Source organism: Phyllostomus discolor, chromosome 12, assembly GCF_004126475.2.
Source record: "Phyllostomus discolor isolate MPI-MPIP mPhyDis1 chromosome 12, mPhyDis1.pri.v3, whole genome shotgun sequence".
NCBI lineage: Eukaryota > Metazoa > Chordata > Mammalia > Chiroptera > Phyllostomidae > Phyllostomus > Phyllostomus discolor.
Window position 1 is genome coordinate 28104364 of NC_040914.2, and position 24408 is coordinate 28128771.

A 24408-nucleotide genomic window follows, 5' to 3' on the forward strand; every position below is an offset into this window, starting at 1 on the left:
TGTGGTATTTTGTTATAGCAACTGAACTGGTGAATATATAGGAAAACCCCTGGATTTGTGTACCAGGCTATTCCCCTGTGAGCTGTTCACCATAATAGTGTCCAGTCTCTTTCTAGCTTGTGCAAAATATGTAAGAATTGAAATCAGAGTTCTTTTTTGCAAGTGGGTTATATACAGTTGGGTGCTTCTGTGTACATTTTACCTCTGCAAAAGCTATTTTTTAAATTTTTAATTGATTTTTAGAGAAAAAGAGGAAGAGAGAAAAAACATTGATTTGTTGTTCCACTTATTTATGCATTCATTGTATGTGCCCTGATCAGGGCCAGGGATCAAACATGCAATTTTCATGTATCAGGATAGTGCTCTAACCAACTGAGCTACCTGGACAGGGCTGCAAAAGCCATTTTTAAAGCACACATATCATATGGTATTTATCTTTTGCTTAGTATAATACTTTCCAGTTGCATCCATGCTGTCACAAAGCATAGGAGCTCCTTCTTTCTTTCTGCTGCATAGAATTCCATTGTGTAAATGTACTATAGTTTTTTGATCCATTCACTTGCTGATGGGCACCTAGTTTGCTTCCAGCACTTGGCTATTGTAAATTGTGCTGCTATGAACATTGGGATGCATAGGTTCTTTTGGATTTGTGTTTCAGGGTTCTTAGGATATAATCCTAGCAGTGGACTTGCTGGGTCAAAAGACAGATCCATTTTTAGTTTTCTGAGAAAATTCCATACTGTTTTCCATAGTGGTTGTACCAGTCTGCAATCCCACCAACAGTGAACTAGGGTTCCCTTTTCTCCACAACCTCTCCAGCACTTGTTATTTGTTGCTTTGTTTATGATGGCCATTCTGACTGGTGTGAAATGCCATATGATTTCACCTTTAATAGGAACCTAATCAACAAAACAAACAAATAAAATATAACCAAAGACACTGAAATTGAGAACAGGCTGGCAGTGACCAGAGGGGAGAGGGGAGGGAATTTCAGGGGAAAAATGGAAGGGTTTGCAGGAACAAGTATGAAGGACACATGGACAAAAACAAGGTGGGTGTGGGGGATAAAAAACACCCATATCTTGTTAAGAGAACTTCGTGGAATGTATGTCCACATGGGTTAGGTCTCTCTAACTTTGACCACAACTGAGGAAAACAACCACATTTGTGAAGTGTGATCATACATGCAGTATAAGGCATGACAATTTTTTATTTAAACTTTTCACATCAAAAACTAAAACTTTTCACATCAGTTCTATAAAATCATTTAAAAATCTCCAAGGTTGATTTTTATTATGTTTATTATTTATATTCTTATGCTAATTTCTGGTGTTCATTGCTCTTTGCTTATTTGATTTTTAGAGAAAAAAATCAAATTTGTTAAGGTTTTTGCTTATTAAGGTGGAAATTGAAGTAATGGACTTGAGAGCTTTCTTTTAAAACTTAAGCAGCTAGTACTATTATATTTCCTTTTAAATACAGCAGTACACATTTTGATATTCAATGTTCTATGTCTCATTCAATTCAAATACTTTCTATATTTCATTTTTTGGTTTCTCTTTTGACCCATGGGTTACTAAAAATTGGGCTATTTAGGTCCAGATATTTGGGGATTTTCTAATTATCTTTCTGTTACTGATTTCTATTTTAATTCTGGTCACAAGAACATTTTGTATGACTTGAACCTTTTTAAATTTATCAAGACAAGTTGTAAGGCCTGCAGTATGGTCTTTCTTGGTAAATGTGCTGGGTGCATTTGAAAAGAATGTGTAGTATATTCTGTTCTGGGGTGGAATCATTTCAAAATGTCAATTAGGTCAAGTTGGTTGATAGTGTTGTTTAAGTCTTCAATATCCTTACTGATTTTCTACTTGTTCTGTTGAGAGATGCATTCAAAATCTCTTACCATCATGGATTTGTCTGTTTCTTCTTCTAGTTCTATCAGTCCTTTCCTTGACTTCAGGTAACTTCCACACATGTGTTCTGTTAACTATTCTGATAAATACCATAGTTTACTCAGGTAAAAATTTTGCAGATGTCTATTTGTTTTTTCTCTAAGAGCACTCAGGCACTTTATCCTGCGAGGTGTAACCACCTCAGTCTCCTGGAATCCCAGCTCCATCTCCTCCACTTGGAAACACTGCAACTTGGAAATTCCACATGCAGCTCCCTGGGGAGGTCATAGCACAGCACTCACCTCATTAGTGTCCCATGTCCCAAGGATCTCTCATTACCAGATGTCCCGAGTCTCTTAAACACCAAGGTTTTATGTATTTTGTTCAGTTTTTTAACATTTTAGGTGGAAGGGTAAACTATTCCCTCAAATTTCATTTTCACCAGAAGTGCAGATCCCAAATAAGCATTTTGTGAAGGAAGGGATCACTAGGGGTCAAGAATCTGTTTTCAAACAACATTTCAATTAACATCCTTGTACATATATTTTGTAAGTTTTTTTGTTTTAAGATTTTTATTTATTTGAGAGAGAGGAAGGGAGGGAGAAAGAGGGAGAGAAACACCAATGTGCAAGATATGGATCGGTTGCCTCTCGCACACCCCCAACTGGGTACCTGGTCCGAAACCCAGGCATGTGCCCTGACCAAGAATCAAACTGGCGACTTTGGTTTGCAGGTGGGCACTCAGTCCACTGAGCCACACCAGCAAGGGCACTTTTGTACGGTTTTACCAATGTTTTTGGAGAATGAATTACTGGATCAAAAGACAGACATATTTTAATAGATACTGATAACTTGCCTTTGCTATTTAAACTAATATCTATGTAGAATGAAGGATTCTTAGAGGAATTTTAGGTACCTTCACCCAGTGCTACATCTTGCCCACCAAGTTGGGACATATTAGCAAGGTTTTTCAGTTCCTTCTGCTTGCTTTTTCTCCATTACATTCCTCTTCTCAGAGGGTGCCAAAGATCCTGCCATGTTCTTTTAGTGTGTCCCTAATTGTGGTTTCCCTATTACACTTTTTAAAATTCCTCACCTGGAAGATACGTTTTATAGATTTTAGAGGAATGGGCAGGGGACAGGGAGAGAGAATGAGAGAAACACTGAACTGTTGCCTCCCCTGTATACCCTGACTGGGAATCAAACCTACAACCCAGGTATACACCCCAACTGGGAACTGAACCTGCAGCCTTTCCATGTATGGGATGATGCCCAAACCAACTGAATCACCAGGCCAGAGCTATATTACACTAGAATAGTGTGTGATATGAGGTGGTATCACTTTTCCTATTTTAACGATGGTGGCATATTTATTTTTTGTCCCCCCCCCCATTTTAGAGGGAAGTTGGATAAGGCTGAGTCTACAGTATTTCATAGGGCCTCTGCAGGGCTAGAACTTTAATTTTTGGAATGAGTAGAGTTCTTCCTAATGTAGCTGTTTATTAACAGGCGGTCATCTAGAGTAGCAGGAAATTTTAGTCCAGTGGTTCCCAAACAAGACTGCATACTGAAATCACCTGGGGAATCTGATTTATGAAAATGCACATTTCAAATTATCAGGTCAGGGTTAGAGCCCAGGATTCTGGAACCCTAACAAATTCTCGAGTGATGCTAACACTGCTACTTTGTGGCCCACAATCAAAGCAGCAAGGATTTGGCCCTTACTTTGCGGTCTCTGCTCATAATCGGTCACACAATAAATCCCCTTTTCAGACTCTGTTTCTTGAGCCATCTGGTCCTTGTCCTGCCACTGAGACTAAACAGAGATAGGGAAACTTGAAAAGTCAGACTTTTTAAAGTAATGCTGTGGCTGAAATCAAGGTGTGTGTTTGTTTTTTTTTTTGGGTGGGGGGGGGTTGCCCAGATACACCACTGCTTTGGAGTAATTTTGTGCTCTCAAATGCAAGAGCAGCTTCCTCCCAGTATTCTTACCACATTTAGCAACATTTCTTTGTGGACATTGAGGCTCAGAATTTTATGTCTCAACTTCATCCAAGATGGAGCTTCCACATCTGATTCTTGTTCTTGTTGCTTTTCCCTGGTTTCACAAAGAAGGGGCAGATAGAGACACCTTGGTTCCACCACTTAAAATTCAGAAGTTAGTAAATACATTTAAAGGTTCCTCATACATACATTCAAATTTGCCTTCTCATGAATTCACCACTCTTCTGTAGAGACCAGAAGGGACTGGGAAATGAAGTTTCCTTACTTGAAGCCAACTGTCTTTATAGATCAGATCCATCCTTCATGAAAGTCTTAACTTCCTGGTAGTTGTGTCTCTACCTGACACCTTTGATGAGGGCAGCCTTCTATGGAAGGCTTTGACAGTACTCCCCTGACCCAGGTGGCTCGATTGGAGCATCATCACATACACCAAAAGGTTGTAGGTTCAATCTCTGATTGGAGTGCATATGGGAGACAACCAATTGATGTTTCTCTCACACCGATGTTTCTCTCTTCCCAATCCCCCTTCTCTAAAATCAATAAACATATCCAAGGGTGAGGATTAAAAAAAAATAATTATATGGTTGATTGTCCTAAGTAGATGGCAGGCAGTTCTTCAGATACTCTCACTATAGATCTGTTTCCCCAAATGGCAAGGGTTACTGGGATCTCTGTATGTTACTGGGAAGGGATAGGGAGTCAATGAGAGATTCTGCAAATTCCAAAAAAGCGTCAGCTTAGGCTGCTCTCACTGTAGCTGCCCTAGGTCACGGTAAGTCCATTCCATTTTTTCGTACTTTAACTTTTAGAATCATGTTACATTCTTGTTTATAACATCAAATATTACTAACACTAAATTCTTTCTTGACAAGAATATCCAATTGAAGTCCCCGCCCCAAAAGAAACACGTACTGGTTGAATGTGTCTATTCAGAACTTTTTCTGAGCATATACCTACATAAATGTATCAGGAATGTATTTTAAAAATGTAATACTTTTATGCCGTGGCTGGCATAGCTCAGTGGATTGAGCACAGGCTTCAAACCAAAGGATTGCTGGTTTGATTCCCAGTCAGGGCACATGCCTGTATTGCAGGACAGGTCCCCAGTGGGAGACACATGAGAGGCAACCACACATTGATGTTTCTCTCCCTCTCTTTCTCTCTCCCTTCCCTTCCCTCTAAAAATAAATAAAATCTTTAAAATATATATAATACTCTTATGTATTCTGAAAAATTTGCTTGTTTCAATCAATGTCTTTTAGTTAAATCCACATCAATAGTCAGTCCATTCTTTTAAACAGCTGCTAGTATTTCTACTAATGCCTCTTCCAGTGTTTCACATACTGACCATGCTGCCTTCCAAAGGAGCTATAGTGAACATTTTTAAAACGTCAGTGCCTCCAAAGTGGCTGTGATGAGTACTCTTTTTCTCCCCACCACTAACAACTTTTAAGATTACATTATTTAAATTTGTATCTCAATACAAATTTAGCAAAGGTGAGCAGGAACTCATTTACCAACTACCCATATTTCTTGTCAGTTTTGCTCATCCTTACCCTTTGTCCACTTTTATACTTGCTTAGTTGTCCTTTATTTATTGATATCTTACATCTCTCCCTTTGTATTAATTATCTCCCTTTCTGTTGCCTTTTAACTTTGAAGGCATGCTAACTTTTGATGTTAACCTCATTAATCTTCCTTTATGACTTTCATTTTGTCTATTTTAGAAAGATATGTCCAACATCAAAGTCATAAATATACTATATTTTCTTCTAACTTTTGCTAATTTACTTCATATTTAGGATTTTATTGTATGGGAAGTCATTTTTGTAGGTGAAGAGTCCCATTCAGTGTACTTATGGAAGAGAGGGTGAAGTGGGAAGAGGCTGGGAGGGGATATTAACATAACTTTCATGTAGAAAAGCATGTAACAGTCCTGTCATTGCCTCCACAGTACCCCCAGGCTCCACACAAGCCAACTCAGAGCCTGAGCCTCTGCAGGGATCTTTGCAGATGGGTCCCCATTACTGAATCCCTTAACATGTGAACATTTTGGTTAGCAGTTTCTCATGCTACATCTCATGAATAAACACTGATCTCTTTTGCCTTTTGCGAAATGTAACTTGTCCAGTGATGACCCTCTTTTCTGCTTTTGTTTCATACCTTTTACATTGTTTTATCTGTTTACTGGGTATAAAGGAGAGATACACTTGTGTGTTTAACTGCAAAGAAAATCTTGGTTTGCCCCATGAAAGTTCTAATATTGACAGCTGCCTTTCACAAAGGTTGTACAGTTCCTACCTCCTCACCCAGCACATAGAAGTATCTCTTTCCATGTGCTTTTGCAATGCAGTTCATTGGTTTAACTTGTATTTCTTGTGATCCCAGTGAGATTCACTACTTACCATGTGTTCATCTGTCACCTGTTGCCTCTTCATACACTTTGCCCATGGGGAGAAGTGTCATTTTCTAAGTAATCATATGAGCACTCCTATATTAAGGATATGAATTTTATGAGTTAATTATTTCCTCTAATTCTGATGTTTGAACCTCTTATTTATACTATCTTTGACTATATAAACACTTTATTAAATAAAGTTCTCACACAATCAAACCTAGAATCTTAGTGTGTGTGGCTTCTGGATACACATCGTGTTTAGGAAGATTGCTGTCACTCCAGTGAATGATGGGGTTGTTTTGTACAGAGCTGAGTCAATTTTACCACTACTGTTAAGCCACTGGCATGAAATATCACCTTTATGATATACTTCCTTTATATGTATATCTGTATGAATGTATATGTTCACATAATCTTTCAAGCTTTAAGAAACTCTTAGGCTTTTGTTAGGTATAAGGAATCTATAGGTTCATTTGGGACCTACTAACACTTGTGTAATACTGAGTCTTCCCCCTCCAGAAGGGTGTTTCTTCAAGTCTTTTATTCTGTTTTAATCATTTTTTGTACCTGTATTCATGTGAGTTGGTTAATGCATTGATTGCATTCTCAGAGTCAGGAAGTAATATAAAGTGTAAAACAAGTCAGATATAAGGGAACAGGGAATGGTTTGAACTGTGGTAACTGGAAAACACATGCCCACCTAAAGGGATGCATATTTCTTCTAAGCTTGATGCACCGAGTCAAACATGTTTGTGGGCAGCAGTTCGTGAGTAATTGATCTATAGTTTTGGTTTCCTTTCCTGTCTATCAGGAATTCCATTTTAAATGACAGATGTAATACAATGCATTCACAGGGAATTAGGAGCAAGGGTCAAACTTAGACTTTATTTTTCAGTCTTCTTTGGTTGACCTTTTCAAGTTTTCTTTTTTTAAGCATCTATTTTGTCTTTTGTAAATGAAAAATACGTCTCAGTAAATTTTACTTACCGCAAGTTGATTTTTAAAAGCTGGCTTCTTAGAACCATGTAATGAAGTTAGTCATATCCCTGTATGTTCAAGCTGAACTAGAAGCCACCATCTAACTCTGTGTTATCATGTACTCTAACCTCAGTCCTGCTGTATAAGATTCCCTGGTCACCCACCTTTACAACAATGACCACTGTTCCTAATCAGAAATCTTTACAACCTCTTGAGTCCTGAGCTGCTTTTATTTCTCAGCTAATCATTGTCAAAATGATCATGTCTTCTTTGTATAGCATGGTATCGTTTTATTTTACATTAATGTTTACTGAGTGAATGCTTTATGTCAGGCACTCTGCTGAGCAATTCACATGCATCATCTCACTTAATGCTCCCATTAACTTTCGAGGTAGTACCATTATTATTCCCATAACATAAATAAAACTGAAGCTCACGAAAGACAAAACGTTTCTCCAAAATTAGAGGGCAAAAATGGAAGAGCGAAGATTAGAACCAAGATCTACTTGATGCTGGAATATGAGTTTATAATTCTGGACAAGTCTCCAAAGAATGAGGTGGATATTGGCACGAGATGGGACTTTTTAAGGTAGACTGGAACAAGGTATTGGAGGAAGGTCTTTTAGGCTATTTTGAGGAATGTGTGCTTTAACCTTAAGAACTATGGGATGCCGCTGAGGGGTTTTAATGAGATATGATCAAACTATTTTTAATACAAGTTTGTCTGCAATGTGGACAACTGACTAAGTGGCAAATACTGGAAACCTGTTAGAAAGCTATTTCCATAGTCCATGTCAAGTAGATTATTGTGTACTGGACAAAGGTGAAAATGATTAAAGGAGTGAGATTCAAGGCATATTTAAGAGATAAAACCTACAGGTCTTGGCAACTGACTGGACATGGAGGGTGAGGGAGAGGAGAGACTCAAGAATGACTCCATAGTATGAATTCTTTCATGATGAGCCAAGTGTGCACGCTGCCTGAAAGATTTCTGGCAGTCCTTGCATTCATAGGGCCTCTCTCCAGTGTGAATTCTCTGATGCAGAGTGAGAGAGCCACTGTAGCTGAAGGCTTTCCCACACACATTACATTCATAAGGCTTCTCTCCTGTGTGAATTCGCTGATGCTGAGCAAGGCCTGCATTCTGACTGAACGTTTTCCTACATTCCTTACACATGTAAGGTTTTTCTCCAGTGTGACTTCGCTGATGTTGTGCCAGCGACGAACTATTGCTAAAGGCTTTCCCACATTCGATACATTCATAGGGCTTCTCTCCAGTATGGACCCTCTGATGCTGATCAAGGTATGCAATCTGGCTGAAGGCTTTCCTACACACTTTACACTCATATGGTTTCTCTCCAGTGTGAACTCTCTGGTGTTGAGCTAAGTGTGCATACTGACTGAAGGCCTTCCTGCATTCCTTACATTCATATGGTCTCTCTCCGGTGTGAATTCTCTGGTGTACGATCAGGTAACCACGATGGCTGAAGGCTTTCCCACACACATTACATACATAAGGTTTCTCTCCGGTATGAATTCGCTGGTGCTGAGCAAGAAATGAGCCATTACTAAAGGCCTTACCACACTCAATACATTCAAATGGTCTCTCTCCAGTATGGATCCTTTGATGCTGAGTCAGATGGGCAATCTGGCTAAAGGCTTTTTTACACTCATTACACTGATAAGGTTTCTCTCCAGTGTGAACTCTCTGGTGCTGAGCAAGGTGTGCATTCTGGCTGAAGGCCTTCCTGCATTCCTTACATTCATAGGGCTTCTCCCCAGTGTGTATTCTCTTATGCTGAGCCAGGTTTGCACTCTGGCTGAAGGTTTTCCCACATTCAACACAGGCATAGGGTTTCTCCCCAGTATGAATTCTCTGATGAAGAGTAAGGGATGAACTCTGGTTGAAGACTTTCTCACACTCATTACATTTCAAAAGTTTCTTTCCTACATAGACTTTCTTACGTTTCATTTCAACAGATTTTTTTCGGTAACTTCTCTTTTGTGGCTCATGTTTATGTACTCTTTCTTTGGTGGGAAAACCCTGTTTTATAGCAAATACTGCATCCTGGTGGAAACTTTGCCAAGATTTAGTGTATTCATTAGTTTGATCTTCAGTGAGGATTTCTTTATGAGTGATGATCAGTTGACTAGGATGGACCTCCTTACTTTCCAACTTGTTCTTAAACCAGTCCCCACTTTTATAGTCTTCTCTTACACTAGAACAGTCAAGATTATAACTAAAATGGCTTCTTCCCATTCTCATTACTTTGGATGATTCTTCATAAATAACTTGCTTTGATGAAAATTCACTGTTTTTAAATGCATACTCCCAATCTAAAAGATAGTAAGAAAAAAATCTTTTGTGTTTATGCAGCAGCAGAGAACTTTTTAAACAATCACTGAATAAAATACATAAGTTTGAAGATTTAAAAGCCATTAAACACAGTCTAAAAAGTATGATATTACAAATAACAAGAACTTAAGAAAGTTAATTAAGGACATAAATTAAGCATAAATAATCAATAAGGTAACTACCAGAAAAATTAAAAATTGAAGAGGTTATTTAAAATCACAATCATCATTTTATATATATGTTAATGTGACAGTCTCCAAGCACTCTTCTTCTCTTGCCTCAGTTTATCCTGCATTCAAGATATGTTCATTATCTTTAGAAAAACCCATTTCATAATATCAGTGTGGCTAAAAAACCTCCATAAGATTCCTAGACCCAAACACACACCAGGTATTATTAATCACCTTCAGCTGTACATGAAACTCTATGATTAAACCTTTGCAGTCTGAGAAAGATCTTCCTGAATATCATTTTCTATGAGATATAGTCCAACCAAATGTAAAATTGTAGTTAATTCCTGAAGCTGAGGTGCCTTCGTACAGAAGTAATTTAGTATCAAATTATTTTATTTTATTAACCTGCCATAGACCTTAATTTGCCTTCCCCTTCCCCTTCCCAAATCCAATCACCTATTCATCTCAAGATTTCCCAATGGTTTCCCACCACTTTCAAAATAAAACCAAAATTCATATCATGGTTCACAAAACCAACGTAGCACATGAGCATACATGGAAAACCTTTAATAACATTATAGCAAATCAAATCCAAAAAATATGAAAGCACAATCATGACCAAGTATAGTTTATCCCAAGAATGAAGGTTGGTTTAATATGTGAAAACCAATCAATGATCACTATATTAACATATTAAAGATGAAAACCATATATCATTTTAATAAATGTAGAAAGATTTATTAATTTACTAAATGTATTAATAAAAATTCTCAGCAGCAAGCCAGGACTAGAAAGGAACTTTCTAAAACTAATAAAGGAAATCGAAGCAAACTAAATTAACTTAATGGTGAAAGATTAAATACATTTCCCCTTAGGACTGAGAACAATGCAAGTATATCTGCTCTTACCAATTGTATCCAACATTGTACAGGAGGCCCTAGCTATTGTAGTAAATCAAGAAAAACGAGACATAAGAATCACAAATAACAATGTATTAGCAGATAACATGATTGTCTATGCAGAAAACACTCAGGATCCTACAAAACAACTACTAGAATAACTACTGAATGAATCTAGCAAGACTATAAAATATAAAGTTAAGATAAACATCACTTTACATTCCTGCATATTAGCAGCAAACAATGGGAAGAAGGAGCTTTCTATTACAATAACACACAAAAAAATAAACAGATAAAACCTTTTTTTAGATATTTAAGACCACTACGTTGGATACTACAGAATATTACTAAGAGAAAGAAGACTATCAATGGCTAAATAAACCATACTCGTGAGTCAGAAAACTCAATGATGTTAACATGTCAATTCTCCCCCAAACTGATGTATAGCTTCATCATAAGTCAAATCAAAATTTTGGGGTAGAAATTTTCAACTTCATTCTAAAATTTATATGGAAATGTGCAAAGGTCTAAAATAGCCAAAGTGATTTTACAAACAGAAGTATCTGATATCAAAATTTACTAGAAAGCTACACCCATCAAGACAGTGTGGTATTGGTGAAAGGCCAGACATCTAGATCAGGCGGACAGAATGGAGTTCAGAACCAGACCCAAGCATTTATGGGCAACTGATTTTCAACAAAGGTCCCAAGGCAATATAACGGGGAAAGGAAAGTCTTTACAACAAATGGTACTGTAGCAACCGAATATCCAAAGGGGGGGGGAGTGAACTTCAATCTTTATCTTACATGAGACACAAAATTAGTTCAATGGATCATGCACCTAAATGTAAAAACCAAAATGTAAAATCCTAGGAAAAACATGGAAGAAAATGTTGGTGACCTGGGAATAGCAAGAATTTCTTAGATATGGCACAAAAGCACCAACCAAGACAAATTAATAAACTGGAATTTTAAAAAATTGAAAAATTTGGATGCTCAAAAGACAGCAGTAGAAAAACAAAAACACAAACCACAACTGGAATACATATAATGACAAAGGTATATCTCAAGAAAGAGCTCTTGCAACTGAAGAAAAGAAACAACCCACTAAAACAGGGGCCAAAACTTGAACAAACACTTCACGAAATATATAGAATGGCCAATAAGTTCATGAAAAGATGCTCAATGCTACTAGTAAAAGAGTAATGAATAAATAAATGAAATAATTTCCTTTAATCTAAAAGAAATGAGTGACTAAAAAAGGAAAAGCAGAGGCATTGCTGTATGTGGATATTTTAAATGTGATGGAGCAACTTATGCAAAAGTAAAAGGCAAGGACAAAGAGACCCTGTGACCTTTGGACCCAGAGAACAGGACAGGTTATCAGAGAAGACAGTAAGGTGTGAGAGAATATACACAAGGAGAGTAAGTTGAGGAGCTCATGCTAAAGACACCTCAATGCCTGTCCCAGGCCTGAAGCAACTTGAAAAGCTACCCAGAAGGTATCAGTTACACAATGGAACCTTTCAGAATGGCAGAGATTGTTTTCCTGCAGTGGACTCACCTCCCGAGTCCTCTCACTCACCAGAGTATGTGCCTCCTGTCTCCACCTCCTTCACCATCCAGGGCTCTTTTCCTTGCTCCAACAGTGAGATCACCTCTGGCTTAGAAACTGAGACTCCTGCTTGGAAGAAATAAAGCGGCCATTAGCTAGGCTCTTAATCAGATCAAGTTTCCTGGTCATCAGGAGGTAAGGGCATTATAGAGGGAGTTAAGGAAGAAGTGTTCTGAAGAATGTGGAACAGGAAGTTGCAGAAATAGTCTAATGAAGCTGCCAATTCTACAAAACTCAGCCTACTTGCAGGAGCAACAAAAAAATTCAGTGAATTATATTAGAGGCTTCTCAAACGTTAGGCCAGAGATCAGCCCTATGTGCAGATTCTGAATTACGGGAGACCTTACCCAGTAACACCAGGTTCCTGTAGTTCTCCAACATCACCTTCCTGTACAAATTCCTCTGAGCAAGATTCAGCCATTCCCACTCCTCTTGAGAGAAATCTATAGCCACATCCCCAAATGTCACCAAATCCTGAAATGAAATAAACATACTCCTGTCCAACTAGTGTTCTTACCCTCATATATGCATAGTTTGAAGAGCTAAATCATCTATCTTTCAGAAAGAAATATTACACATTAGTGCAATTTTCTAGTAGTTAATCTTGAATTCTGAACAACATATATCAAATAATTGCTGGATGACTTCTCTGTGCTTAATTTTGATGTTGCCATGGTAAGTGTACAATTTCATAGTCTCTAGTGATGGAGAAAAGATTTGTAAGACACACAAAAATGAGAAGTAACAACATTAACAATCAAGAGGAAAATAATGTTATTCATGCTAAATGCTAGAGCATTTCTCAATATGGAAAATAAGGCTGGACTGGGCCAGTGAAGAAAGGCTTCAAGGATGACAGAGGCTGTGAGTTGAGCCTTCCAAGATATATGTGGTCTAAACCAGCATTTTCCCAAACTCTACGGTGGAATGTTCCGGATATAACAATAGGATGTATGTATATATACACACACATCACTCTATGCTACTGATGCTTATAATATGTAATAAAATAGTAAACAATTCTTATAGTGATGTTTCAAAATATAATTTAAATAAACGTAAGCCATCACAGAGAACAAACGGGAAACAGAAGATTATCTAACAGCTCTTGAGAACCCCACTGAGTTTCAATGACAGCTGGTAACCTATCATGCTACCTAAGAGACAAAATAATGGCAATTTTAAACACTGTTAATTAACAAATACTGAATATTTCCAATGTGATTATGAAGTGATCAAAAATACCTACCACCCTCACTTGAGGGACACACCCAACTTCTCATGTTTAATGAGTGAGAGTTGTTGCTGTGTGCTGAACTACGGATCTTACTTGTAGTGTGGGACAAGACCTAGTCTGGTCCCTAAAAACTCAAAATGGGCCATCTCCCTAACGAGTTCCATCTGCTCCAGACTTACCAGGGCTTGCTGGATGGTTCCATTCATGGTTCTTAGGTCTGATGTGTCACAGAGCAATGCCTACTCTTAGCTGGGCCGACAGACAAATGACACTCAATAGGACATACCTGGACAGCTGAACCAACTGGTCAAACCCTGAACGACCACCCCACAGGCTGGTGAACAGCCACTGCACTGAGTCTGGCTGACAGCCATGCCTGATCTCCCCTCAGTCCAGCAGCAGAGGGGCAGCCCTGGCACAGCATGGCCTCTGGGACCCCAGCTGGAATAAGTTCTGGTGTATTCCCCAGCCTCAGTGGTTGTCAAATACAAACATCACTCCTATTCTTCCCTGACTCTATAGAGTAATGCTCCCACTGAAGATTTATTTAGGCACATCAGTAATTTCACACAAAAACATTTTTAATGGAAAAATTAGTCAAAATATGAATCACTAATGCCTATAGCCTATAGGGGAAGCAAAAATATGACTCTCATCAACATCAGTTACATGCATCAGTTTCCACCACTAAAACATGTATAATCCAGGGAAATCTGAAAGGTGAGTAAAGGCTTCAAGGAAGGAAGGGAACTTGGGTCTGAAAAGATGAACCTTGTGCTAGGCAGGGTGAGGCACTGTCAACCATCAACTATTAAAACTCAGACTTTCAATTCAAACTCTTTAAAATTTTGTGCAAGAAAAGTGTTCCTCACACATAATTTCTTCTGTAGATAGAGGTGAGGTAGGTTTTGCTAGATAAAGTTCTTAAAGACATTTTTTTAGCTGCCCATACAAACTAATGGATTCTAGGTTTCAACTGTCTTATCGACATTTTTATCTTGGCCAATGAGACATGACTACCTTTCAAATATTTTTATATTTATGTTGGTTAGAGAAAACAGAATTTGCATACAATTTTGTCATTATTAAGGAAGTGCAAAAAAATGATATTCAGTATTTCTACCTTCAGTGAATTCTTTCCCTTTTTAAGTTAAAGAATTGGAAGTCCTCCACCCTCCACATCATCCTACCTCCTAGAAGCAATCAAAATTTAGTTAGTATGTATTTGTTTAAATGTTTCCTTACACAGACATATCTATGTTCATCTATATGTATTCATTTACTTATATGTTTTGTTGGATGGATAATATCACATGGTATATACATGCCATATCTTATTTATACTAAACTCTTTATTACTTTCAAGTTATATGAATCTTAATTTTTCACTCCAATTCTGCAGTGTCTATTTCCTTAAAATAAATTTCTAGATGTTTTCTCTCCCTTGAGACTAGGATTTCCCAGAATTATTTAACCTCAAAAACATTTTAAATTACATTGTTTTGACCCAACAATTGAGGCCAGGAGTCAAGTGTTGACCTGTACTCAAAGGAATACTAGCAGGTGGGTTTCAGGGAGAAGAAAAATGAGAGGAAATGGAAGCATGGAAACACAGGAAGAAATTAAGAGGCCCAAAAAGTACCTATAAACCATAGATAACATCTACTACTAATATGTTATCTTGGAGTTAAACCACTACAGGGGTCTTATTTTGTTCAGGAAGTGGTAAGAGTGCTAATTATAGAAAGATTACAGGAGGAAGAAAGAGGATTATTACCTAGTGAGTAATGGATACATATTATCCTAGAGTGGCCTTTAAAAGAATAATGTACAGTTAACAAGATAATATAGGGAAAATACCTGATTTATCCAAAAGAAGGCCAAAAAAGGAGAAATCAAGGAAAAGAACAGATGGGATAAATAGAAAACAAACTGCAGTATGGTAGACTTAAACACAAATGCATCACTAATTACATTGAATGAAAATGTACTAAATACTAATTTAAAAATCAAGATTATCAGTCTGAATTTTCAAAACCAATGTTTTGTGGGGAGACACAGGGACTGTGAGAGGCACCCAGGGTGACCCAAGAGCCCAGCTGTGAGCATGGGATGGGAAGAACACCAGACATCAGAATGCTGCTTACAAAGGCACACTTTACATACAAGCTTTAAAGGCAGGGGTTCTCAAAAAATGAGTGTTAACATAATCCTGGGACTCAGTGAAAATGTGGTTTCCTGGGCCCCCACTACCAAAGACTGTGGCTCAGGAGGTCCAGGGCAGGATCCCAGACACAGCACTTTGGAGTGACGGGCTCTATCTGGTCTACCCATCATATCCTTGCTTTCTCCTTCCATTACCAATGCGGGCAGCAGAGGAGAGGTAGCTGGCTCTAGCCTCCATGGGCTCGTTCCTTTGTTCATTCACAGGTGAATTTGGCATATACAGGGTGGGGCAAAAGTAGGCTTATAGTTGTGAGTGTGTGAAACAGAGTTTATTCTTGTATTATTATTTATTATTTTCCATACAACTGTAAACCTACTTTTGCCCCACCCTGTACTACCTACACAGTTGTAAGAGTTGGGAATACAAAGATGGACAAAATATAGTCCCTCCCTTTGTGGAGTTAATATGTTAACAGAGGAGAAAGACATTAAATAAAAGGTCATACAATGTGAGATAGCGTTAACTGCTCTGACAAGAAACAAGAAAAGGTGACTGAGAGTGACAGGGGTATTTATTTTAGATAAGATGATCAAGATAAACCTAAATAAAGAGGTTTATTCTTGTCTGAACAAGAATCTAAAGAAAGTAGCAGAGCAGGCCACATCAGCATCTGTTCAGAGACAGGAAAGAACCTGGAGCGTCTGAGGAACAGCAAGCTGACCAGCATGACGGGAGCAGACAGGTGTCAACACCTGCAGAAAATGAGGTCTGGGGTACCCTGGGGTTGGACCACATAGGGCCTTAGAGCCAGTTTTCCTGGCTTCATCATTTGATAAGCCCATATCTGTGCTGTCCATTATACCAGCTACTAACCACATGTAGCCAGTTAAATTTAAATGAGTTAACATTACAAGTTCAGTTCCTTGGTCACACAAAGTGCTCCGTAGCCACGTGTGGAGCTTGTCTATCATCAATCGTCACAAGAAGGTCCACTGGCCAGTGCTGATTTCTGCTTCTGGCTCATCTTCCTCTTTACAACCATCCTCTATATTTTCATCCAGCAGTTTGTGTGGCTTTATTTTTTAGATTGAACTTACACAATGTAAGAAAGAAAGTTTTTTTCTAAATGAATAACCCATCCCATCTTCTCTGATTTAACATCATTATATTATAGTATCATATACAAACTAGTAGACGCTTAAGTTCCACAGAGACAAAGGCAGTCTGTTTTTATTTACCACAGTATTGCCAGCACTTGGTACAATAAGTCTTTAATAATTATATGTTTAGTGAATGAATTGGTATTTTCCATTCTTTTTTAAAAAATTTTATTTATTTGTTTTTTAGAGAGGGGAAGGGAGGGAGAAAAACAGGGAGAAAAGCATCAATGTGTGGTTGCCCCTTGTGCACCCCTCACCAGAGACCTGGCCCGCAACTCAGGCATGTGCCCTAGATGGGGAATTGAACCGGCAACACTTTGATTCATAGGCCGGCACTTAACCACTGAGCCACACCAGCCAGGACAGTATTTTCCGTTTTTATTTATACTTGCATATGTTTCTAGACATATGCCAATCTTTCCACTTGTTCCTTCTGGCTGCCATTCCAAACTATTTACAGTTAAAGATGTATGTAGCCATTTTTAAATGTGGATTCAAGTACTCCCTATTATTATTCTTTTACTAAACATTTCCTGCTATTTTTCCATATTAATTCCACTAATCTTAACTGGATGACCTAGAGTATACTACCTACTGCCCACCACTCAGGATGTCCCTAAAACAGGACCTCATTACTTTCATGTAATCCTACTCAAAGCCCACAGCATGCCTGAAAAAATCCCCATGCTAGCTGACCCATGTTTTACTACTCACAACCAAACACATCAGTTCCTCAAAATTACCTTGAGCAGGAGACCTTACCCGGTGCTGTGATTAAGACTACCCAGCAGCCCTTATCTTGCCTTCTGATCAAACCCAGGCCTGTGGAAAAGCTCCAAGCTGTTGGTTATATCTGAATGAACACCTTGACCTCAATGAATTAAGTCCCTACAATGAAGGAGTACTTCCCTCCCCTCTCCAGAGCTCCTAACCCAAGGAGGTGCTAAACTATTTCTTGAATGAGAATGAAAATACTAAGAGAGAGAGGGAGCTCACGGGGCTCTTAGCGACCTCCTCTTACTGGACTGAAGAGCATGAGGATCAGGTCACTAATGAATGGGACTTCATTAGGCTGGGGAGTTTCAGAAGAAAACCAAAATGTTCATGTAACACCTGAAAAATGAGGCATTTCAGAGAAGGGAGAAGAAATGCTTCCTTACCTTGGACATGGCTTTAAGAACTTAAGAATTTATGACAGGTTCTCTGTCTTCTTGCTTCAGGTTCCTCTCTGGCAGGAGGACAGAGTCTGGAGAAGACAGAGCTGAGGGGGAGAAAGAAACCCTGCATCGCCAGCCTGGAAACCTCCCTGTCCTTCTCCTCCCACCATAGACATAGAGGTGTCACTGAATCTGTCACTGCTGTCTAAATTTACAGTTCTTTTTCCTGTGTGCTTTAAAGCTCAAGAACCCAATATAAACTTTCTCTGCGTAGGTCAGCTCCTCTTATAATCATAAACAATAACAGTATCAACGGTTCAGAATGGCATTACCAAGTAAAGATCACCACCCCCCAACCTTCACACATGACAGTATTCAAGGCTTCACGGTAATAAGCAATTGAGCCCAACTGGAATCCAGGTCCAACTTTTAATCTTTCCACCAAATGCTGATGTTGAAAAATGTCTACAAAGATGAGAGATATGCTACACAGTGACTGCTTCTGAGAAAGCATCTTCACACATAGCAGACATCAGAGAGGTCATGTGATCTGGAGGACACTGGACCAGAGTCAGGACACAGAGCTTCTGGTCCTGGCTTAGGACTAACTGCACCTGCAAACCAATCTCTACTTTTCTGGTCAATTCCTCATGAGAAACGGGGGTCAGACTACACATGAACAGTCACTGAAGCCCCTTAATCAAGAGTTAGTTCCCACTAACCTGCAGCCTACTTACTGTAAAAAAACACTAATTTGGGGATCATAATGCCTCGAACACCCAATCCACCACTGCTTACTAGCTCTTCAACCTCCCTGGAGTTTCCAAACACTCCAATCCTGTTTTCTCATCATCAGAAAAATGGGACCTCTAACCTATCAGTGGTCAACACAACCTGGAGACAATCCATATAAAGCACTGAGCACAGTGCCTGGACGTCCTTTGTGATTGATCCATCCATGTCAGTCATCACGCCATTTATTTTCAGGAACAGCACACAGTGGGTCCCCCCACTTCCTGTTCCAGCGGCCTGGACTTCTGCTGTCCAAGCCTAAGACTGGGGCTGCTCCATGTCTCCTCCTCTCCTTCCCTGTCTTCTCGGATGATTGTGCATCTCTTCCCCTTCATCTCAACGCTGTCCCCAACCCTGGGGCACCAGCGTCCCCATACCGCACAAACCACAGGTCTTCTGCTGGCAGCTCCCCTGCAGCCCTCAGAGTTGGCCCCACAAGGCCACTCTGGGCCCGCTGTCACACTGACATACAGTGTCACACAAAGTGTCACAGTCCGAAGGACACACTCTTACGCGGTCTCACGTGACGATACACCCGGCCGCACAGTTGCCCACTCATTGTTACAGGCAGGGTCGCATACATTTTCTCACAAACAGTGACAAGGCCTTACGCTGTCGCGCGCGCGCGCGCGCTCACACACACACACACACACACGCACACACACGCACACACACAGTGATGCTGTCTTACACATGATCGCCCCTGGTCCCACTTTTTTCCCTTGCGCGGTGACAGGCCCGTTCACATGCCCGCCCGCCCGCCCGGGACTCCTCACCGCCTCCTGCCGGGAGATCGGCACCTCCCTCCGCGCTGCGGGCAGAGGCCGGAGGCCCAGCATCCCCGCGAGCCAGGGAAGGAATTCGATCCCGGGGTAGACTAGTGGACTCACAAAGGGGCAGCGGAGCTGGGGCGGGCAGCCAGCGCTGGCCGCGGTGGCCGCTGGGAAATGGAGTCCAGGTCGGTACACGGCGCAGAGCATTCTGGGACTGCTCGCCTGAGGCGCCGCAGAGGTGGTCCGGCCACCTTCTTTTTCCAGGGTTTTCTGCCATGCTCCTCTGCCCTCGGGAAGTACCATGCGACCCAGCCTTTTCAGGCCTCCGGACACACCTCCTTCCCACCGAGGCCTGCCAAGCCCAGACAGGCCGGCCGGGAATGCGCAGGTGCAGCTTGCTCAGGTGCCCGAAGGTGTCCAGGGGCTGTACGAGCACTGGACGGCGCGACGAACAGGGTTGTGATGCACTAGCGCAGTGGGCGAGCCTGCGAGAAAAGGGTTCGGGAGGGTTTGCGAGTGTCTAAGACCTCAGGTTGTCCTGGATTTCTTTCCTTTTTCTGTTTCTTCTTCTCTCCTCCCTGTCTTCGTAGCCATTTACTGAGCGCCTCTTTGCCTGGCACTGTCGTAGGCGCTAAAGACACAACTGTGAGCACGAAAAAATACCCCAATTCTAATGTGGGAGAAATTCAATAGAAAAGAAAAAAAAAGGATACTGATGTGTATTCGGGAGTGATACGTGTTACAAGGAAAAACGTAGCGGAGTTTATGGCTCATTCTTTTAGTTCATCATTCTTTTGGTAATGCCCTCTTATTCCTAATGAACCTACGTCTTTGAAAATATTTTACAAACTCCTACCGCCAGTTCAATCTTCCATTCATGTCTCAGCTTTTCCAAAATTGGGTTGTACACTTAAGTGCTTCAAGATAACTTGTCCCACCAAAGTCACCACTGACAAAAAGCATTACATGATCTGGGAATTTTTTAAAGATATTTATTTATTTATTTATTTATTTATTTATTTATTGAGGGAGGGACGGAGGGGAAGGGAAGGAGAAAGGGAGAGAAACATCCATGTGTGCCTCTCATGCGCCCCCTACTGGGGACCTGGTCTGCAACCCAGGCATGTGCCCAGACTGGGAATCAAACCAGCTACCCTGTGGTTCACAGGCAGTCATTCAATCCACTGAGCCACACCAGTCAGGGCTGATCTGGGGATTTTTATATGGAGGAAGTAAAAAATGTAATTGAAGCACTGTTTATATATAGTAATAAGTTGCTGAGATAAACAATATGGCTACAAGTAGAGCAATGATTAAATAAGTAATCTGAAAACTATGATTTATAAAATGAAAAACTGATGAAGTAGTATGTGAAAATATATCTTAGGCTTGTTTTTTTTTAAGTAGGAACAAAACTGTTATAATTACATTAAGATTCAATATTAGAAAATTGTTCCTATGAATAAAAAGTTAAAGGAATACAATCCACAAAATTGATAGTTGGTTTTGTGTTTGATGAAATTCTGGTTATCTTCCCCCTTGCTTTTTCCAAACCATATAGACAAATTTTATGTAAGGTGAGACATATTAGTAGACCACCAGGTTTTTGCAGCCTTTTCCATATTTCACAAATATATGAGGAAAGGGCCTGAAGATTTGTGGCAAAATTTTTCATTTTCAGACATTGTCTCTCTTAAGTTTCTGTTGGCAGAGTCCTCTACAAAGCTTGGCAATAAAGTGAATCAAAACTTAACTTTGATTTACATAAAACCATATTTATCAATTTCAAATTGGCAATGAGCAAACAGATGTCTCCCACTGTATCTAAGTTTAATCTAGTAATTAATTACATAATCTTGAGCAGCAGAGAGAGAATATGGAATCCTGAGAGCCAGACCCATTTATTTTGCCCTTAATAGGCACAATGAAGATGCAATACATTTATGTTTTTCATGGCTTAATATGGAGCAATTTTAAGTCTATGGTCTATTATGAGTCAATATTTGTAAGTAAGTTTGAGGTCAAAGTTTTGTTTGGGGGTGGGGTGGGGTGGGGGTGGGGGAAGAATCTCTAATGGTTCCAGCATGGTTTGTTCAAAGACTATTCTTCCTCCATTATATTGCTTTTGTGCCTTTGTCAAAAATCAGTTCAGATAGCTAACAAGAACTTGTATCTAGAATATGTAAAGAACACAAAGTGACTAATAAAAACACAACAGTATTAAAATGGGCGAAGGATTGAATAAATATTTCTCCAAAGAAGATATACAAATTAAAATGTGCTCAACATCATTAGTTCTCAATTATGACTTATCTATCTGAAACTAACATTTCCTAATTTAAGGTTTTAGTTCAGACTTTTCCCCTAAAACGACACTCCATATTTCTACCTGTACATCTGACAGACATTTCAGTCTGTCACATTGCAAACCAAACGCCCAATCTTACCTCCCCAAATGTACTCCTCTCCAGGTTTTCTTATCCCACTGATGTTACTATTCTTCTGGTTGTTCAGCTCAGAAACCCCTGGAGTTATCCTCGACTACTGCTCTTTGTCATCCTACTCCACCCAATCAGCAAATCCTGTCAGCTCCACTTTAAAATATACACAGAATTGTGGGGCTGAGCTGGATAATTAATGGCTCTTCCAACACCCCTAATGGGAAGCTGGCCAGAGAGCCCCCAGGCCAGAAGGAATGTGTATTGTTTTGGAAATAGATTATTAATTCCCTTCTTATTTCATTTTGGGAGTGCCTTCTTGTCATGTGACTGCCTATTGACCTTTTTCTTTCTACGCGTACACTGCAAGACTGTGCCCCCTTTGTCTGGGACCCATTAAAACAAGTCTGACTCAGGGAGGTGCAGTCCATTGGTGGTTCCCATGAGTAATAAAGGCTATGTGTGCTCCACCCAGTCTTCCTTGTGGTTTTTTCTGCTTATCCAAATGGGCAGTCAAAATTCCCCAGCTCAACCTCCTGCATTGTAAGAATCCAACCCCTTTTCAACAACTCTGCCACCATCCTTAGACTTGAGGTGGACATTCACTGGAAGAGGTAGATCACTGGCTTGGAGCCATGGTCACTTCTGGGAAATGTAGTTGAGTCCCATAGGTCAGGATAAGCAGAGGAGACAACCCAGTTTATGGGTCTGAGATCCGAGTCCAGTCTGGTCACACTGCCTGGCCACAAATGACCTGCCCTTACTGTTGGACCTCAGGTTCCTCACCTTCAGCCTCGTTATGCCATGCTTTGTGGTCCTGCTCAAATCTGTTCCTAGTTAGGCCTGATGCTCTGCCTATAGGACTGACCAGAAGTTCTGATGTTAATTCCATTCCTTGTAGTTATCTCTTGAAAATGTCTACCCCAGCACAAGCCTGGAATGGTCTAGTGACCTCCTGTGGGCACCATCGTACCCTATCTCCTCCAGGTCTTAGCCCAGGGTCTAGAGTCTCTTTGTTTGGCTGGTTCCATGGGGCTTCATAGCCTCTGTGATATCATGTCTTCTATCTCTTCTGCTCCAGAGTTGAATCTCTTGCCCACTGTACCATAATGCCTGTCCTGTCTCTTGAGATCCTTTGTCGAAGACCCCACACTGGTTCATCCACCACTCAGAAACCAGAAGCAGCATTTCCTCCACCCATAAGTACTAAGGCCTTGTAGCCACACTCTGCCCGATAAGTTCCAGTCACATCAGTTTCCCCAAATTGTGTTGCATCAACTGAGCAAATCAGTGCTCTGCCTTGGTTCCTCCTCTCTGCTCTGAGGTCTGAGAAAGCCACTGCGACTGCAGGAACGCCTTTATTTCCCACCTTGCATAACCAATTGTCCAAAGTCTGGAGACTGGTTTCTTACACATTATCTAGTTTTCTGTTTAGGCCAGCAAGTTTAGTACAATTACACCACTGTAGTTGGGAGAAAGGAAACCTCCCTGATGTTGTTTAAGCATTTCCCTTTTCGGCACAAGAAGATAACTCATACTCAAATTGTCTGTTTCCAAGGGGGACTCTGGATGTGGTTCTAGCATAAATAGCACCGACAGGAAAGGTTTCCTCATTCAGAGGCCAAGCATAACAAGGCCTAACCAGCACCCAGGACTGGGACTCCTAACTACAGGGGGCCACGCTTCCTCAGAATGTGTGGAACCCTTATGTGTGAAGCCCAAGTTCCCCCACGCCTCCACACACAGAAGTCTACTGCCGGTGGCAATCGGGAACTGGGCCTAGATGTGGTCTCATTTGGAACATTTTTGCCGGTTTTGTATTCCCATTCCCAGTCTATATTTGTTTCAACGTAAATATAAATTTTTAAAATTGGTTATCACATAAACTCACGGGCTTCCCCCCTCATCCCCCACCACCCCTTCTGGTAAAATGGCTGCTCCACAGAAATGATGATTTACTAAATGAGACAATTTTTTCACACATTCTTTTACTCAGTCACAAACAAGCGTTGAATGGTTCCGATCGTGGACGAAAAAGGAACCACTAATAAAACTGACAAGCTCAGAATGGGCCTCCATACGGGCCTTAAAAACTCAAGAGATCGAAAGTAACCACGTTATGATCTGAAATACCTGATGTCACCACCAACGACCGGGTCAGAACCAAACATGACATACACCGTCACAAGAAACACCGCACATGCAGTCATGGCCACTCACACAACCTCAACCACAGACGATCGCATGCAAAGAGCACACCCCCCACACACACACACCTTCACACACCAACCCTCGTTAACAAAACTCTCCCTCGCGTCCCCGCACCACCTAGGAACCCGCACGCACTTAAGGTCCCGCCCACTACGA

General features: G+C 40.4%; 1 protein-coding gene across 6 annotated transcripts; it reads right to left on the bottom strand.

Moving 5' to 3' along the window:
- Positions 1-6581: 6581 nt before the first annotated feature.
- Positions 6582-19847, bottom strand: LOC114511022 (zinc finger protein 583). Of its 6 annotated transcripts, XM_036012733.1 has the most exons (6): positions 19607-19801; positions 18042-18142; positions 15332-15414; positions 12665-12791; positions 12288-12386; positions 6582-9612 (listed from the first exon to the last, which is right to left on the bottom strand). In XM_036012733.1, the coding sequence occupies exons 4-6, from the start codon at positions 12696-12698 to the stop codon at positions 8135-8137; spliced, it is 1611 nt and encodes a 536-aa protein (XP_035868626.1). In that variant the 5' UTR covers positions 12699-12791; positions 15332-15414; positions 18042-18142; positions 19607-19801; the 3' UTR covers positions 6582-8134. The 6 variants fall into 6 exon arrangements, with proteins under 6 accessions (XP_035868626.1, XP_035868625.1, XP_035868623.1 ...); XM_036012732.1 differs by lacking the exon at positions 15332-15414 and having other exon boundaries at positions 19721-19847; XM_036012730.1 differs by lacking the exon at positions 15332-15414.
- Positions 19848-24408: the final 4561 nt, after the last annotated feature.

Bases quoted from the DNA above. Each gene is read 5' to 3' on its own strand.
- LOC114511022 (XM_036012732.1), bottom strand. The intron at 12,387-12,664 runs GTAAGGTCTCCC...ATTTCTTCCAAG, and splicing joins CAGGAACCTGGTGTTACTGG to CAGGAGTCTCAGTTTCTAAG. The intron at 9,613-12,287 runs GTGAGTGAGAGG...ACTATCTTTTAG, and splicing joins GACAGGAGGCACATACTCTG to ATTGGGAGTATGCATTTAAA.